Here is a 17054-nt window from a genome sequence, read left to right on the forward strand (position 1 = left end):
AGGTACCCCTGCCCGAACGGGCCAGTCTTGACAGACTCTGGGGTTTGTGCGCCCATCTCACATCTATAGGCCGGGGGCCAGCGCTGTCCGGAGACACTTCCGGGTCACGTGGCCAGCGTGACAAAGCTGCATCTGGCGAGCCAGCGCAGCACACGGAACACCGTTTACCTTCCCGCTGGTAAGCGGTACCTATTTATCTACTTGCACCCGGGGGTGCTTTCGAACTGCTAGGTTGGCAGGCGCTGGGACCTAACAACGGGAGCGCACCCCGCCGCGGGGATTCGAACCGCCGACCTTTCGATCGGCAAGCCCTAGGCGCTGAGGCTTTTACCCACAGCGCCACCCGCGTCCCAAAAACCTTATGCATACTTTCAACCATAAATGTATGGCATTGGAATTAAATTATTTTTTACTTTACAGAAGCTTCAAAGGATATGCAACTGAAGAATGGTGTGAGGCCCATTAATATAATTTGCCTTTCTTTTGAAATCATTTTTATTTGGTTTTTACAATACAAAATTATTTTAAAAAATTCAATTACATATCCATATGGAGAGATTCCTCCGAATCTCAGGGCTATATAATTTGCCTTTCAAAAATGTTCTTTCTGAAAGACACTGTATTAGAGAAATCTTTCCATCCAGAAGCTTTTACATATGCAAGAGTCTCACCAAATTGTGGGAATGTGAACTGAAACATGACTATAAAGAGGTGCTACATTCATAGAAGGGTTTCTCCAGCTTATTTGCTTTTTCTTTGCCTTCCTTTGTCATGGCTCATCTTTCTTTACACCACCTGCTTCCTCATTTGTCCTAAATCTTCACCAGTGGCGTAGCATGGGTTGTCAGCACCCGGGGCAAGGCAGGTAATTTGCGCCCCCTAACCCATGGATTTGTGCCCCCTAACCCGTGGATTTGCACCCCCTAACCCTAACCCCCAGATGTTGCGCCTGGTGCGGCCGGCCCCCCTGCACCCCCCACGCTACGCCACTGATCTTCACCCAGCCCAGCTCTACCTTCCTTGATGTCTCCTAAATTCTGCCTATTTTGCTTTTGCCATTGCCCCATTTTACGCCACCTTCTTCCTGCCTGCCCCACTTCATTATAGCTCGGCCTTAGAACTATGTTACGATGCATGTGGCTGTTGTAATGTATGTGGAAATATGGCCTACGGACAGGAAAATCAGATTGCCCACCCTGGCAAAATGTCATTCTTGAAACCTTGATGTCTAGTACTCTCTTTTAACAGTAGAGGGGACTGGGGCTTAGTCACTTGCTCACTCACAGCTACTTCTGCCCCTATTCTCTTGATGCCAGACAAGGGCTAAATAAATTCAACAAGGTTATCCAGTGGCTACTAGCCACAATAGCTATGCTCTGCTTCCACAGCGATGCTTTTGAATGCAAGTTACTGGAAACCACTGGAGGAAAGAGTGATCTTGTGCACGAATCCTGCATGTGGGTTCCCCACAGGCATCTGGTTGGTCACTGTGAGAGCAGGATGCTGGACTAGATGGGGCATTGGCCTGATCCAGCAGGCTCTTCTTATGTTTTTATGCGGGACATCAAGTCCCAAATGCAGGTAGGAGAAGAGTGAACCATGACAACAAAATTAGGGGCACGTGAAGTCTGCCTCTCGGAAATGTAGTGGAAAGCTAATCATTGCAGTAACTTGTCACAAATACAGTAATTAGAAAAAGTCACAGAAATAGTACTAATCTAAATCAAAGTAGAAAAAAACAAAGCACTGGAAATACAAATTCTCCCGAATATATGCAGTTGCTAGGTGTATCAAGGTCTACACATCAGGTGTATCAAAGTCTATACATGAGTATAAAATTGCTCCAAAGTCCATGAACACAACAGGCAAAATATTAATCCATTTCAGATCATTATTCTCTCGACAGGAACAAACAAGCACTTGCTTGCTTCATTTCAAAATGCACTGCAGTGTTTGACATGTATTGGACCTTTATCAAAGGAACAGAAAATTCCCTGTTACTGAAAATGACTATCGTTTACAAGGATAATAAATACCGTAGTCATTTATTATCACTGTGGAGCTGCAAAATTCTGTTGATAGTGGACTTAGGCTGAAGTTTAAGGTCAACCAGTAAAATACCTAAGAGAGACTATAACAGGTCCCTGCTATCAGCCAAATGTTTTTGCTTCCCAGTAACTGCAAATTACAACTGTCATTTATTATCACTGAACTGGAGCCAGATTAAGTTAGTTGCACTTAAATCTTGTTCAAACAAATTTGATAAGTCACAATTGATTTTAATGGGTCTTCAGCACAACTAACATATAGTGCAATCCTATACATGTTATTCAAAGGTAAGTCTCAATGTGTTAATTAATAAGTGTTTAGGACTGCAGCCTTAGAGTGCAATCCTATAAATGTCTACCTAGAGGTTAGTTCCACTGAGTTCAATGGGGTTTACTCTTCTCTCTATACACACACACACATACCCCATTGAACACATTGAGAGAGACTGTAGACACTAAGAAAGTCACAGAAGTCTGCAGAAGACATTCATACCTCAGATACATTGCATTTGAAGGCAAGTTCATTTGTTTAAAAATCTTCCCACTGGTATTAAAAAAAGCAATTTTGGCGTGTCCTGGTTTTTACTTTTTGAAATATGGCAATCTAGACTGGGGAGAAGACAACTCTAAATAGATGCTGGTAACAGGACCTAGCATTTTTTTTAAATTTAAAACATTACTTTGCTGCCCTTTAATTCAAAATTTCCAGGGAGGTTTGCGATATTTAATACAAACACTATAAAAAGCATAAGAAAGGGGGTTTGGGGGTTGTTTTTTTTAAAATATGACACCTAAAAATGATCAAACATACACCAGAGGTTAAAAGCCTGGGAGGGAAATATTGCCTGATACCTAATGGTATTATTGATACAGGCCAGCCTTTCCCAAGCTGGTTCTACTGACGGAGAAAATGGCAGAGCATGCAAGACTGGAGGTAGCACACCACCCCTACTGAAAAGTAGATGCATTGGTGCTCATTTCTGGGGCAGGGGGTCCTCTCTTCCTCTGGGGGCAATTAAAGAGAACAAAAGGTTTGTGCTGTTAAAATCCAAAGCGGTGTCATACCAGGTCTCCAGCCTCAGCACACACCCCTTCCAACCCGCATGGCTTGCTCTCTTTGTTTCCCTGGCCAGCACCCCTCCTCTTAGGACTATTGATGAGCTGTGCAGCTGCTGAGGGTGGGGGGTGGGGGGAGAAGCTTGGAACTCGGGGCCCCAGAAAAGTATTTGCTTGAATGGCAGAGTTTGTGTGTTCACAGCCAAAGCTCATTGTAACATGATATTTTTAAGATAAATTATCCTCTCCTGTCCAAGGTGGTGGGCACCTTTTAAATGAAAACCCATCATCAAAGAAAAAGAAATAAAAAATGGATGTTAAGCAGCAAAACAGTTACAGATACTTTATATGAAATGTTCTCCATCACAGGGCTGCCTGGACAATATAAAGCACATTCCAGTGCCCACCACCCTGAAATAATCTTATCTTCACACCCTTAACAAATTACAGTTCCCAGGATTCTTTTGGGTTGTGGGCGGAGGAATGTGCTTTAAATGTATGGCGTGCAGGCAGACTTTTACATCCTGCAAGCTCCCAAGGGAACCAATAAACCTGTCTGTCTTCCAAACAGAGCCAGAGATGGATCCCAGTCCTGGTGACTTGTGTTCTCTAAGGGAGAGCATCCCACGGCTAACTCCACCACCACATGGCCTCTGGCATATGTGTCCACTGATTTGTTTTGCAGTCAGCACAGTCCAACCTGGAGATGGAGAACCTAAGTTTGCTCCAGATGCATTTAAAGCACATGGCTACCCCGGAAGAATCATAGGAGCTGGCAGTCTTAGTGGGAACATCCGGGGGGAAACAGGTTCCGCACCGCTGGTGTAAATACCTAAATATACCTGCACAGCACAACGCTCCCTCCGCTTAAGACTAATTACAACGCTGAGTACCGAACCGTCTTTTTGCCTAGCGCCATCTGCCTCCCCATTCAAAGCTTGCACGCGGCTTCCTCGTGGGGCAAATGAAGCTGCAGGACGGATTGTTTGGTTAATTTTTGTTGTTGTTTCGTTGCCCCCGCCGAGCTGAGAGGCGCAGGTCGCAGTTCAGAATTCCAGCCTTTGAGCGGACCGCATCCCCCACCCCCGAGAGCACTTCTTCAGATTTGGGGTGGGCCGATCCGATCCTCCTCCGGAGCCTTTCTCCTCTCTCACAGATGCTCGCTGTCGTCGCCGCTGCTCCCCCTCTCCCCGCCGGCAGCCGCCGGCATCCCCTCGCCCAGGCTAGGCTCCCCGGCCGCCACCGCCAGCTTCGCTCCTGGTCCTCCCGCGCCCCTTCCCAGGCTCCCCGCTCTCGCCGTCCAGTCGCTCTCGATGTACAAGTGGTAAGGGTCGTGCTTGGACTCCAGCTTCCTGGAGCGCGTGTAGGCCAGGATCAGGCCCCCGGCCAGGCAGCCGTAGAATATCATGATGAGCAAGATGTACAGGTAAGCGTCGTCTGCGCCCGCTTTGCTGCCCGCCGCTGTCGCCTGGCTTGGCGGCGGGAGTGAGTCGTCGAGGGGGCTGCTGCCTTTGCGGATGGCATTGGGAGCAGCGCCGCCGCCGCCGCCGCCGTGCAGCTCCTGCCAGAGCCGACTCAGGAGGACCTGGATTCGGAGGCTTTCGCTGCAGTTCATCGGCCCCTGCATCCGCCGCCTTGGCACGCTCGCTAGCCTCTGGTCCCTTTTGGCCTCCTTGCTCCGCGCCCCTTTCCTTGCAGGCGCGCACCGCCCACCCAGCCGCAACACAGCCGTTGCCTGCTGGCCTCTCACGCCTCGGCCATCTGCTTCTCGCCTGGCTCTGGAGGGACAAAGGCGTCTGCAGCCTACCCTACCCCACCCCCTTGCGGGAGAAAGCAGGGGGCGCCTGCCTCTCCCCCTCTCTCGGCCGCCTGCCACCCAGAACTCTCCAAGGGGGGTGGGCAGGGAGGGGGAGAGTCTCTCCGCCTCTAAAAAGCTTCTTTGTTCCTTAACTGGCAATCCTGGAGTCTGGCTGCCTTATGATATTGCCAGTGGTCTGCCCCCACCCCCACCCTGCCCACTCGCCCATGAACTGAAATATGGGAAGGTGTCTTTGAATTTTTGGGGGGTGCTGCTGCTTTGAGATCTGAGTCCCCCCCTTACCTATCACCCTCAGCGAAGGTGTGTTGGTGGTATGGATCTATCAGTTTGTTTGTTTTTTTTAAAAAAAAGGTTTTGCATTAATCATCGTTTTGCTAAGTCTAAAACTTTGCTTTAATTCTGGTGGTGCAGATGAAAAGCGAGGGGCAATGGCATCCTTATTGGGTCTCTTCTTGTTGCTTTGCATAAATGTGCACAATGATGCTTGAGAAAATTTCTGTGCAACCTTTTCCAAGCTGGTGCCTTCCAGATGATTTGGACCACAACTTCCACCAGCCTCAGAACCACTCTCTGGAAAATGGAACAAGCTGTATGACCAAGGCCCTGGGAGTGAGGGGTGGCACTCATGATCTCTGCGAGTGAGGCTTGCACTTGCTGTGGTTTCGGAAGGGCCAAAACCAAGATGGGACACAGGGACACCCATAGGAAGCTGCAGTTCAGACTATTTGCCTGTCAGGCCAAGCAACGTTTGCACTAGTGGCTCCCAAGTTTTTTGCTATGACAACCCATAAGTCCCAATTTACTTGGTATGGTGACCCATCAGTTTATTATCACATTACATTTTGGACCTTGGATCTTCTCTGCTGCCAGCCACCAGACAGCGGTTTTCAAGGGTCAAAATGCAAGAATTGGGGGTTGTGACATTCATTTGCAAGTGCTAATGCAGCATTATAATACATGAACAAAAAAGCCCATCATACCAGTCAAGGATTACAAACCATGCTTATTTAGGGTTTGTTTATAAAGCTCATGACTCACTTGTGTGAGTTTTGCAACTCACCTGCATGCCACCATCCAGAGGTTGGGAAACACTGGCCTACACCAGTGTTGGGGAGCCTGTGGCCCTCCAGATCTGGATGGACTCTTAACAATTTTGTGGGTGTCAGGAATGACTGAAATATGGCAGCCCTATCCAAAGGGATCTTCCCCATGTAGAATTTGTGCTCTGACACTGTTTCCTGGTGCATGTCGAAGGCAGGCTTAAAGTTTCATGCACTTCAAGTCTCAACTGCCAAGCATCACCACAGGATACTCTTCCATCTTTGGACATTTTTTTTAAGGGGGGGGTCAACGTGGACTGGCAGTGCAGAGGAACCATTGCATTTCGCCATTTTCTACAATCTAAATCTCCCTTTTCTCCCAAGCGGTTATTAGCCACACTAGTGGGGAAATACACACAATATTTTGTGGTACTTTGGTTGGTCTAATAAAAGTACTGACCTAGTAGGGATTTTGGAATTTTTCTTAGCTGTCAACATGGCTACCTTTACTCTTTGTTTGAAGCACAATACTCTCTCTCCTCCCGTCAAACTGTCCAAATTAAGACATACATTAGAATCCAGGGAAGCAGGAGTCTTTTCCCCGTCTTTCTTTTTGCTGGTGTATGTGTGCTGCAATTCTCAAGGTAACTGTAAAAAACTAAACATTGTTATTCTCTTCACCCCCCGCCCACCTCAGGTGGTGGCGAAATATTTATTGGGGTTGTCAGATCTTTGAATGTGGCTTTGGCAATTTATCCAGATTTGAGTTTTAAGAGGGATTTTTGTTGTTGGCTGTTTGTGATTTGTTTTTGTTTTGGGAGGAAATGCATTGCTATTGCACTTTGCTTTTAACGAAGTCACCTAGATGCTTTTGTGTAGGCTATGCATACATGCAGTAAATAATAAAGGTCGCATGACATAGATAGGACATTTTAAAACCCAGAGCTATCCTCTGTGTTAATTCATCTGGAATGTTTAAGACTCACAATCACCAAGCTGGATCGAATCCTTGTTTCACCCGTAAACTTTTGCCTTGTAAGGCTTTGGGAAGAGTTTCCCTCAAACTACTTGCTGTAGCTACTGGAGAGACGAAAGGAAGTTCTCCTTCATATTACTAAATAGACGACTATCTGTCCTTGACTGTTAGTTATGGGACAAGTTAGCAGTTTACCACTCACTATGGCATGCGGATGGCGCTGAGGGTTAAACCACAGAGCCTAGGACTTGCCAATCAGAAGGTCGGCAATTCGAAACCCCGCAACAGGGTGAGCTCCCATTGCTCGGTCCCTGCTCCTGACAACCTAGCAGTTTGAAAGCATGTCAAAGTGCAAGTAGATAAATAGGTACCGCTCCAGTGGGAAGGTAAACGGTGTTTCCGTGTGCTGCTCTGGTTCGCCAGAAGCCCCTTAGTCATGTTGGCCACATGACCCAGAAGCTGTACGTCGGCTCCCTCGGACAATAAAGCAAGATGAGTGCCGCAACCCCAGAGTCGGTCACGACTGGACCTAATGGTCAGGGGTCCCTTTACCTTTACGGCACAGCAAGGCTGAACACCAGTTTGTGGCAGATATACAGTAGGTGAGGGCTACTGCTTTTAAGTCAGCAGTGGGAAACCTGTGGCTCTCCCATCATCACCAGCCAGCATAGCCTGAGGTTGGGGGTGATAGAAGCTGTAGTTCAGCAATTTCTGGAGGGCCACAGATCCTGCATTCCTGCTTGTGGGCTGCCTGTAGTCATTTTATTGATCACCAGATTTCGAAATTAGCCAGGCACCAGACACATTTTGCACCTAGCTATTGGCCACTTGTGACCAAGTGAAGATGCCTGGGTGGCAAGATGGTTCCTGACGTCTCCACTATCTGGAAGTGCATACCAGGCCAGGGGATCCTTGGATCTTGACCGGTTTAACACAGTAACCCCACAACCTGTAGAATTCTATCAGTTATATTTTATCTGCACGATCAGAATGAATTTCAGGAACCAAAATGCTTTTTTGTGTGTGCAGCCTGAGCAGGAGCAGTCAACAACATTAAAATTAACTGTTGTAACTTGTTTTCACTTACCCCACACACTGTCCTGCTCACAGTTGTGAAGAATATCCCTACATTATGAACGGTCCATGAAACCATTAAGAAAAAGAGGTTGGAACAGGCCAATATATATGTGGACCTTGCCTGAATCAAGTGACTTTTCTTCTTTACGTTCTCAAAGCTCTTAATCTAGCTCCAGGTTGTGATTAAACCAGTATAAGCTGATATAAGTACAGTACTGCTCTATATGAACATAACTGCCCCTTTGATTCCCTTTGCTTGTAAGTGTATAAACGCTTGTGCTTTTTCATATTTGGTGTGACACCCCCCCCCCAAACTATTTGCTGGTTGAGGTTGTGTTGCACCAGTCTTGCAATGTCTAAATAAACATCCTGTTTGACTGACAGTTGGAGTCTGGATCTTATTGGACATCCAGGCTGAACCCACAGTATTGGGTATTGAGCCCCAATATTTCACAAAAGAAGGTAAGGCCTTTTGAACCCACTTCCTTATAAGTATGGGTTGCACATCTCTCTTGTTCCCATTTTACAAATTACCACTCAGATCTGAGGAATCAGGTCTACAGCCTGAGCAAGCCTTCCCTAACCTAGTGCCTTACAGATGTTTGGTATAACAGACCCCCACCTCAGGCCAGCACAGATGTGCTGGCTCTGCAGCTAATGGGAGTTGTAGTGCACAACATATGGAGGGTACAAGGCTGGGCTAAGGTAAGGTGTCAAGAGCTGTTTGTGTGAAGGCATTAACTAGCAGAAACCTGTGACATGCACTGCTAATTCTAGATCTTGCTTTCTCTTTCCTTTAGTTTCCCTTTTGTTAATATATGGGAGAAATTTGAAGGTTGGGACTTGCTGAGCCGAAAGCGGCTAGATCTGTTCTCCATCAGCCAACTCACAGTTCCTCCATGCACAGAGCAATGCAGCAGAATGACCAAAAAAGGCTCAGACCACAACTGCATTGGCACCTGTTCTTAACAAGGGGCAGCTTGTGGAGCTCTGTATTCCTTTGGGCCAAATGGATGGCTGAAAAATACTATAAATAAAAAAAGACGTATATGAACAGGTGGTTTTGAGTTTAAGAACTCACTTAAATCACGGCACCATCATGGTTGTAGGAATAAATTGGGACTTTGCTTCTGCTGTCTTTATGATACACAAATATACTTGGGAGTAAGCACCATTTTGTTGTAGAAAATGACATTAGATGTCTTGCTGCTCAGCCATGCCAACAAAAACATTTGCAAATAGTGTCAGCCAGTGGGGCCTGGCATACCTATGCTGACCCAGAAACTGTTGTGGGGCCTGTTGTGCTGCCACCACCATCTGCCACATTGGCTGGGTCTGTGCCTCCATCACATGTTGTTCAGGAGGGTCCCATAACCCTTCAGAGATTTGTGGGAGTCACAGGGGGCAGCAGGATGAAGAGGAGGGGGCAGGAAACTTTCCTTCCATGAACATCCTTATCTTTGGATCCAAACTAAGAGTATCAGTTGCTGGGTGGGTAGGGAGATCAAATTTTGGACCTCAGTATGTAGCCAGGAGCAGTGGCGTAGTGTGGGGGGTGCAGGGGGGGCCGGCCGCAACATCTGGGGGGGGCACACTCGCAGTGCTAAAATCCACGGGTTAGGGGGTGCGAATTACTTGCCTTGCCCCGGGTGCTGACAACCCACGCTATGCCACTGGCCAGCAGTTAGCTTTTTTTCTTCCATAATATTAAATCAAATGCCCTCATTAGCACTATTTTCTCTACTTCCAAAAGCCTCTGAATTTCTTCTCCACAAATACTATTGTATTTTCTTTTGCAATAGGAAGTACCAATAAAGGCAGGCATAATCACAGTAATGTTAAGAATTCAGTTCTGAGTTTATTTGCTATACTAGCAGTGGCTACACTGGGGCATCTTAGTTCTGTGGGATTGTCAACTTCAGTTCCATATGCATTAGGTGGTTGAAATCCCCGCAATAAGTCCGCAAGTTAGGTGGCAATATCCCCATATTGCGAACCTGGGGCTGAGAGTAGCTAGTCTTAAGGTCTCCTGGTTTGTGGCAGAAACCCAGAGGTTTGCTGATTTGTGCTCGGTCTCTTGGTCCCAATGCTCACATAAGCTGATCATCACATGGAAACAGGTGTTTAATACCCCCACCTCAAATCCTCAGTGTGCTAGTGCCAGACTAGTGCAAGGTGGCAAAAACTCTTTAGGTATTCATATAAACACATGAGCAGGGTCTACAGCATGGGTGGGCAAACTAAGGCCCGGGGACCGGATCCGGCCCAATCACCTTCTCAATTCAGCCCGTGGACGGTCCAGGAATCAGCATGTTTTTACATGAGTAGAATGTGTCCTTTTATTTAAAATGCATTTCTGGGTTATTTGTGGGGCATAGGAATTTGTTCATTCTCCCCCCCAAAAATATAGTCTGGCCCCCCACAAGGTCTGAGGGACAGTGAACCGGCCCCCTGCTGAAAAAGTTTGCTGACACCTGACAGGGATTAAGGTGCTAACTCCATCCCCCACTGCTATTCTTATTGTCCTTCAACTTGTGCAAAGTAATCTGAAGTGAGGATGCTTCTGTACACGGGGAAGTTTCCCAAATTATAGAATCCTGGAAAATCTGGGTTCTAAAATACAGAGCACCTCCAGGAGTGCATAAGGTTCCCTGCTTCAGAACAAGGCTGGAACTATCACAACCACAGCCCCTGCAGGAGGCGGCAGGTATATAGTTCTATGGCATAGGCAAACCTACTAACCCCACTTTGCCCTACCTGTACCACTCAGTAGTGCTGGTTCCAGGTTGTTGGGGGTTTTTTTTGGGGGGGGGGTCTCCTTGGTGGCCTCCAGCCTGTTCACTGTCCATTGATTTACTTCCCCGTGGGCCTAATCAACAGTACCGAGAGAGCAAATAAGGCATGTAGACGTTACATTACCTTCTCCTCTAATTGAGGAAAATATGCAAGCTCCAGTGATCAGTAGTGTATAACCCTACAATGGTGGAGCCTTCATAGGTGTCCAGTGATGCTAATCCCCAACTTCTATTATGCCAAGATACTCTTATTTAAATTTTGGCTCACAGCTAGAATTACCATGTGGTGCAAGCATACATCTTTGTCTTCAGCAACTTCTAATGGGACCTCAGAGAGTAACTTGTCTTGTTTTATAACATTTTGTGAATGCATGCGGTTTTCTTCGCAGTAGCCAGAAACCACCCATAAAATGATCAGCCAACATTTCTTAGTAACTCACATGTCTATAACCAGAATAATGTGTTTTCAGACAATACTAAGCAGTTTCATTTGTTTTGGCAAATCTTTGGATGTATAAGATGGTTTGCTTTGGCTTATTTCCTGTTCAAGCACTGAGGCAGTGCAAATCTAATTATAGGGAACACAATGACATAGCTGAAAGTTAATATTTTTTGTCATAGCTGGCAATTAAAGGCAAGCAAGGGTCTTTGATTATGTTCTTTCTTTCTTTCCTCCTTTTCAAAGGCAGCCCCATAGTTAAACTTTTTTTATTAAATATGAACTATTAAGATGTCATCTCAGTAACACCAACCAGGGCCTCTCTCAAGCTTTATTCTCTGTAATAGCCACATTTTACTGACTGATCTGAGTAAAAGCCAGTATGTGCTCTCCACAAAACCTTGCCTTGAAACAAGTTCCTTGTTAGTTCCTTAAAGACGTGCATATTCCAGTTATATTTTCACACATGGGAAAGAAAATTGATCTGAAATTTGGTGACTTAGTGCCTAATTAATTGATATCAAGGTGTTTTTTTACAAGCTAGTTCTTGAAGAACCACTTAGAGCTAGTTTTCACTCTTGAAAACTTTCTATAATGCCTCTGGCTGAAGAGTGGTGTATTTTTTTAAAAGGAGAATCTAATAAAAAAGCAAAGAAAGAGCAAAGAACAGACAAATCAGCCACAAATCTGCAACTCAACTGACAAATTTATTGATGTCTACTCTCACTTCCCAGCTATCCCAGTATCAATTTAGGAAGATTTTAGGGCTTATTTCATACTTTTTCCAGTGACAAAAAGGAGCCTTCCAATCAGCGACTGACCTGGTTTGTGCAACATAGTAAGCCAAACAAGTTTCGCAAGACTACGTAAATGTGCAGCCTCCTGCAGAGAAGCATGTGGCTGCATTGTTCCCATCTACTATTTTCTATATAGGCCAAGCTAAGCCAAGGCTTGGCTTAGTGTGTTGTCCCAACTGGGGGACTTGTATTTAAGCTCTTGCGGTAACAGCAAGCTATACCCAAGAACAACCCTGACTTTAGCTTGTGGTTAGTGAGAGAACTTAAACATCAATTCAGCTGACATGGTAAAACCAAATCTTGGTTTAGTTTGGCACAGCAGGAAAAAGTACTTTGCTAAAGCTTGGCTTACTGTTTCATGCAAATCATAGCCTTAGAGGCATTGGATACAGGGGGGCCTCTATTTGTAGTACCATCACCTGGGCTCTGCCTACTTCAGGTTCCCTAAAAGGGAAAAAAAACACCACACTCTTGTTTATCTCTCTGCAGTTTCTTGCTAAAGCCCTAGAATATTTTTCATTCCAAGACAAAGATATGAAAATGTAGGCGGTATCTAAAAATTATGTAACAGTCCATCTGTAGCTGCTGGGAAAGTGTATTGGTATGCAGGGATTAAAATTAAGGAGGTTAGAAAACTGAAAACAAATGAGTTCCACAGAATGTGTTCCCTCACTAGTTTGTCTATAGTAATTACATAGGATGTAAGCTGCAGGGGCTGCTTAACCTAGTTAAGGCTATATTCACTTGCCTGCAGGTAAGTTCCATTGAACTCAATGGGACTTACTCCTGGATAGAAATGTAAAGGATTGTGCTGTAAATGTATTTTATGGAATAGAAAGTCATGTGAATCTTATATGGACTTGACTTTAAAACAAAAACAAAAACCGAAAACAACTATGATGAGTCTTAAGCTGTGGAAGAAAACTGCAAGACTTTCACAGTGGGAACTTTTAAAAATATATCTTCATGAATACCAAAAATGAGGTTAGTCAATAAAGGCCACATTAACACCAGAGCAAAGAGACTATATAGGTCAGAGATATACTCAGTGCATTCTAAACAAACACCACAAGCTGCTGTTAAGATTTAAAAGCACACAACAGCTATTAACTCCATACATTTGTTGTTTAAAGATTTGTCGTGTTTGACGAAATCAATATAGCAAATTTGTGTCTAAGAAAGAGCAATTTTTATCACATACTGAATATAGTAGACTTCAACAATGAGCTCAGGGGAGGGGATCCCTAATCAATAGGGGAAGGATTTCCTGTTTATGTAAACAAGTGTATGTGTTTAGTGAGGAACTACCAAGAGGCGTTTTTCTGGTCCCAATGTAGGACTCGTCATACATTAGCAGCCCTCAGATTGGACTCGACAAGTTCAATTGGCAGTGTGCTGGTTTGATGGGAGAAGGATGGTTGAAAAATTGTCTAAACTATCCTTGTGCCTCAAAAATTAAAATTGGTCCTTAAAGACAGAACAGCTAGTTCTGGCCAGAACAATGGCTCAATAGGTTTGACAATAACTGAAACTGGTGATTTGTTGTTGCTCTGAAGGTTGACTGGCCCACACATACACTTCATAGAAGGAAATCTTGCCCAAATCTTGAGTACAGGAACAACATTTCATACAAAAATCCCTTCATCATTTAGAAACAATACTGGATTGTTTTCTTTTGACCATAATATACACACTTAAATATTATGAATAAAAGAAATCTATCTTATAAATATTTTTAGAGCCAAGTCAAAGTATGACACATTGCAATCAAGGGTCACAGCTGTACAAAACTGGAAGCAATGTATAAAAAGGTATTAAGAAAAAAGTGCAAAATAGAACAGCATCAAGAATTGCCACATCTTACAGCATTTCTAATTCAAGTGTGAACTGCTAGCAAGGATATAAAAGTCCAGAGCACGAACTCAAGGGGGTGGGAAAAAGTAAGACAGCTGAATGCAGTACACAAAACACAAAATACAGGAGAGTTGCTGCCTTACTCTCTTCTCAACACACCAAGAATTCCAGTTTTTAAACAAACGTTTTCACAAAACAGAAGTTTTAAATACAGTATTTTCCCTTTAAACACATCCTCGAACAAAAACTTCCAAAGACCAAATTCATCACTCACAAATACAAAATTAAGCTTTTACATATGACTTGTGTGGTGTATTAAAAGAAATAGAAATGCCCTTTCAGAGGGAAAAAAATAATATAAAAACCCATAGGACTTAATTTCTGGTGTTGATGTGCTTGGAAGAGCAGGCAGAGATCCCAATTCACCATCCTTGGTAAGTAAAAGTGTATGCTTAAGAAAACAGAGACTACTGTAGCCATCAAACTTGTTTAGTCCCATTGATTTTAAAGGGAGTGTGCTAATGATCTGAAAACTTATGGATGCTGCGTTATCATTGGAAGTCGGCGTAGTGTTGGAGGTGGTAAAGATCACAAACTTGTCATCATTTAGAAAAGGATTTTTAGATCCTTTGGTGTTTGAATAGGGGGAGTCTCCTTGTGATAGTATAGGATACAACCCTTAAGGAGCAGATAGGATACATCTGAATATAGATTACAGATCAGCTCTGAAGTGTACTTGTTTCCCTTTTAGACACTAAAAACACTGAAAAACTGGCAAGCGGAATATCTCACCAGTAGTGCATTCTTTGCCCCGTCCACATTAAATTTATGAACCGAATGATGTGGTCTGTGATCAATAAAGGGCAGAAGCTAGTTTTACAGTTATTCAGTGTAGGGTAAAATGAAACTGGGTCTTTAATACCATAAAAAGTACCACAGGTGTCTCTTCTTCCAGAATATTTCCACACAGCTAAAGTGTGCTTTTTAGGAGCCTAAACTACGGCCAACTGCACTCAATGTGTATTCACTTAACTATCAAAAAAACCCCACAGTACCCTGTGGTAACATTTCTGTTCCAAAAAAATCTGATCAGTTACATTTTAATAAACTAAATTGCTGTGTGTTTACCAAACACATGCATGGTGCAAAGCAGATGCATGCTAGGATCATTGTGGATCTGTTTTTGGCTGTGTGAAAGTAGCATTCAAGAGAGAAACATCTTTTTCTGTCTTTTAGCTCTACTTAATGACAGTCAAATTAAAAGAAACTACTTTCTCTACCAAAGGACCTGAGATTGCAGATTTATGAGCAGCACTCTGGAAAGTATAAGCTTCATTCTGCTTACTCTTTCTTCAGTTTTTCCATATACAACACATAAATTAAATACAAGCTCGTTTTTTCCTCCACTTGAAAATCATCATAGTGAAATTATTAAAGATGATTTAATTCCTTATGAGTAAGGGAAGCCAGAATATAAAAAGATAAAAACAATGGTTTACCCAGTGAGGGAGTTTCATATGGACACAACCATTCTTTACTGGGAGTGATCAAATGGAACTACGGCAGTGGGTCAGTCATTTGGACAGCATCTTGAAAGTACAGTTCAGGAAGCCAGTATTGTTCCTTCTTGAAAATGAAGTGTAGCTTTCATCCATTTCACAAAATGCCACTTCTCCATTTATAATTATAGCCAGCGTTTGGGGAATGACATTTGTTGCTTTGTTTTAGAAGGAATCCTGCACAACATCTTGACTCCCGATGTCTGGAGATTATTTACCGCCATACATTCGCTCAATGTCGTTGAGGTAATGATTCTTCAGCTCTTTCCTTTTCAATTTGAAAGCATCTGTGACTAGCCCAGTCTCTGGAGTCCAGGGCTCTGGGCTTAACCGCACTTTGACTGGTATTTCAAATCTTTCAAGTTTCACTGCAGGATCAATTTGGGAGAGTGAAAAATGGAGATTAGGAAACATGACAGTGGTTTAATACTCAACTGATATGTGCTCATGAACATGGCCTGCACAAAATATTCAACTGTGTGAAGTCTAGTAAAGAGAGAGCTTTTACTACCTAGATTAACACAGGAAACAACACTGATTTTCAAGCTTCAGGGAACTCTTACCACAGATGTTTGTTCATCACTGCTCTCCTGAATGTCTGCCATGGAAACCTCATGCATTGAAGCAGATTCTGCATTTTCAGGTCAAGTCTGTTGGGCTTTACTCACATGTGACTAAGAATATGTCCAAGACATTCCTGCAGCTGCACATTGCAGTAGGTTTCTTTTTTTTTTAAGTGAACATCACTCATTGCTGCTAATTTCACTGAAGAACCCCTCACCGATAATCTTCCAAGGAGACCAGGGAACTGACTAGACTATATGAATTTTAGTTTATTAATTTTTTAAAAATGTAAATATGCATATTGGTTACTCAATACAGAAACCTCCAAAGCATTTTGTTTACAGTGGTAACTCTGGATGCAAACGGGATCCGTTCCAGAGCCCCGTTCGCATCCAGAGCAGAACGCAACCCACGTCTGCGCATGTCGCGATTCGCCGCCTCTGCGCATGACATCATTTTGAGCATCTGCGCGAGTGGCGAAACCCGGAAGTAACACGTTCCGTTACTTCCGGGTCACAGCGGAGCACAACCCGAAAATGCTCAACCTGAAGCTACTTTAACCCGAGGTATGACTGTACTTCCAAGCTTTTGCCCAGGGCCAGCGGATCAGATCAAATTATGCCAATCCTTAGACATCTTAACTGGTTGCTGATTTGTTTACAGGATCAATTCAAGGTAATATAGAAAAGTATGGTATAAATTAATTTAAGAAAGCAGATCTTCATGTGCTGCTTTTCTGAAGTGTGAGCAGGAATGTAACTCAATAAGTATATTTAATTTTAAATTATCATTATAATATAACAAGACATTTAAACAAATTTTGAAATAAAGTTAAGGCTACTGATTTTGCCAGAATGTAATAAACATTAATTTCGGTGTGTTGTGCTTCTTCAAGTAAGAATTCCAGTTTTGGCTTACAATGAATTAAACTGGGACTTCTGGAAAGCAATTGGTTAACAACTTGTTTGTATTGCTGTAGGAACAAGCAAGCTATGATGAGTTAACTGCCAACATGGAAGAAATTAATTTA

The 17054-nt window shown here is 43.7% G+C and overlaps 2 protein-coding genes across 4 annotated transcripts in view; both read right to left on the minus strand.

The window, feature by feature from the left end:
* Nucleotides 1-3340: 3340 nt before the first annotated feature.
* On the minus strand, nucleotides 3341-8194 carry KCNE5 (potassium voltage-gated channel subfamily E regulatory subunit 5). The gene has a single exon (XM_082208024.1). It carries the CDS (start codon nucleotides 4729-4731, stop codon nucleotides 4255-4257), a length of 477 nt encoding a protein of 158 aa, XP_082064150.1. The 5' UTR covers nucleotides 4732-8194; the 3' UTR covers nucleotides 3341-4254.
* Nucleotides 8195-11938: 3744 nt separating this feature from the next.
* The window catches only part of ACSL4 (acyl-CoA synthetase long chain family member 4), a 45344-nt gene continuing 40228 nt past the window's right edge, over nucleotides 11939-17054 (minus strand). For all 3 annotated transcript variants that reach the window (XM_082208649.1, XM_082208647.1, XM_082208648.1), the window contains exon 16: nucleotides 11939-15828. In XM_082208649.1, the coding sequence (XP_082064775.1) occupies nucleotides 15671-15828 (158 nt within the window). In that variant the 3' untranslated portion in view covers nucleotides 11939-15670. The remainder of the gene's footprint in view (nucleotides 15829-17054) is intronic.

Source organism: Podarcis vaucheri, assembly GCF_965113315.1.
Source record: "Podarcis vaucheri genome assembly, chromosome: Z".
In the NCBI taxonomy this organism is placed as follows: Eukaryota; Metazoa; Chordata; class Lepidosauria; order Squamata; family Lacertidae; genus Podarcis; species Podarcis vaucheri.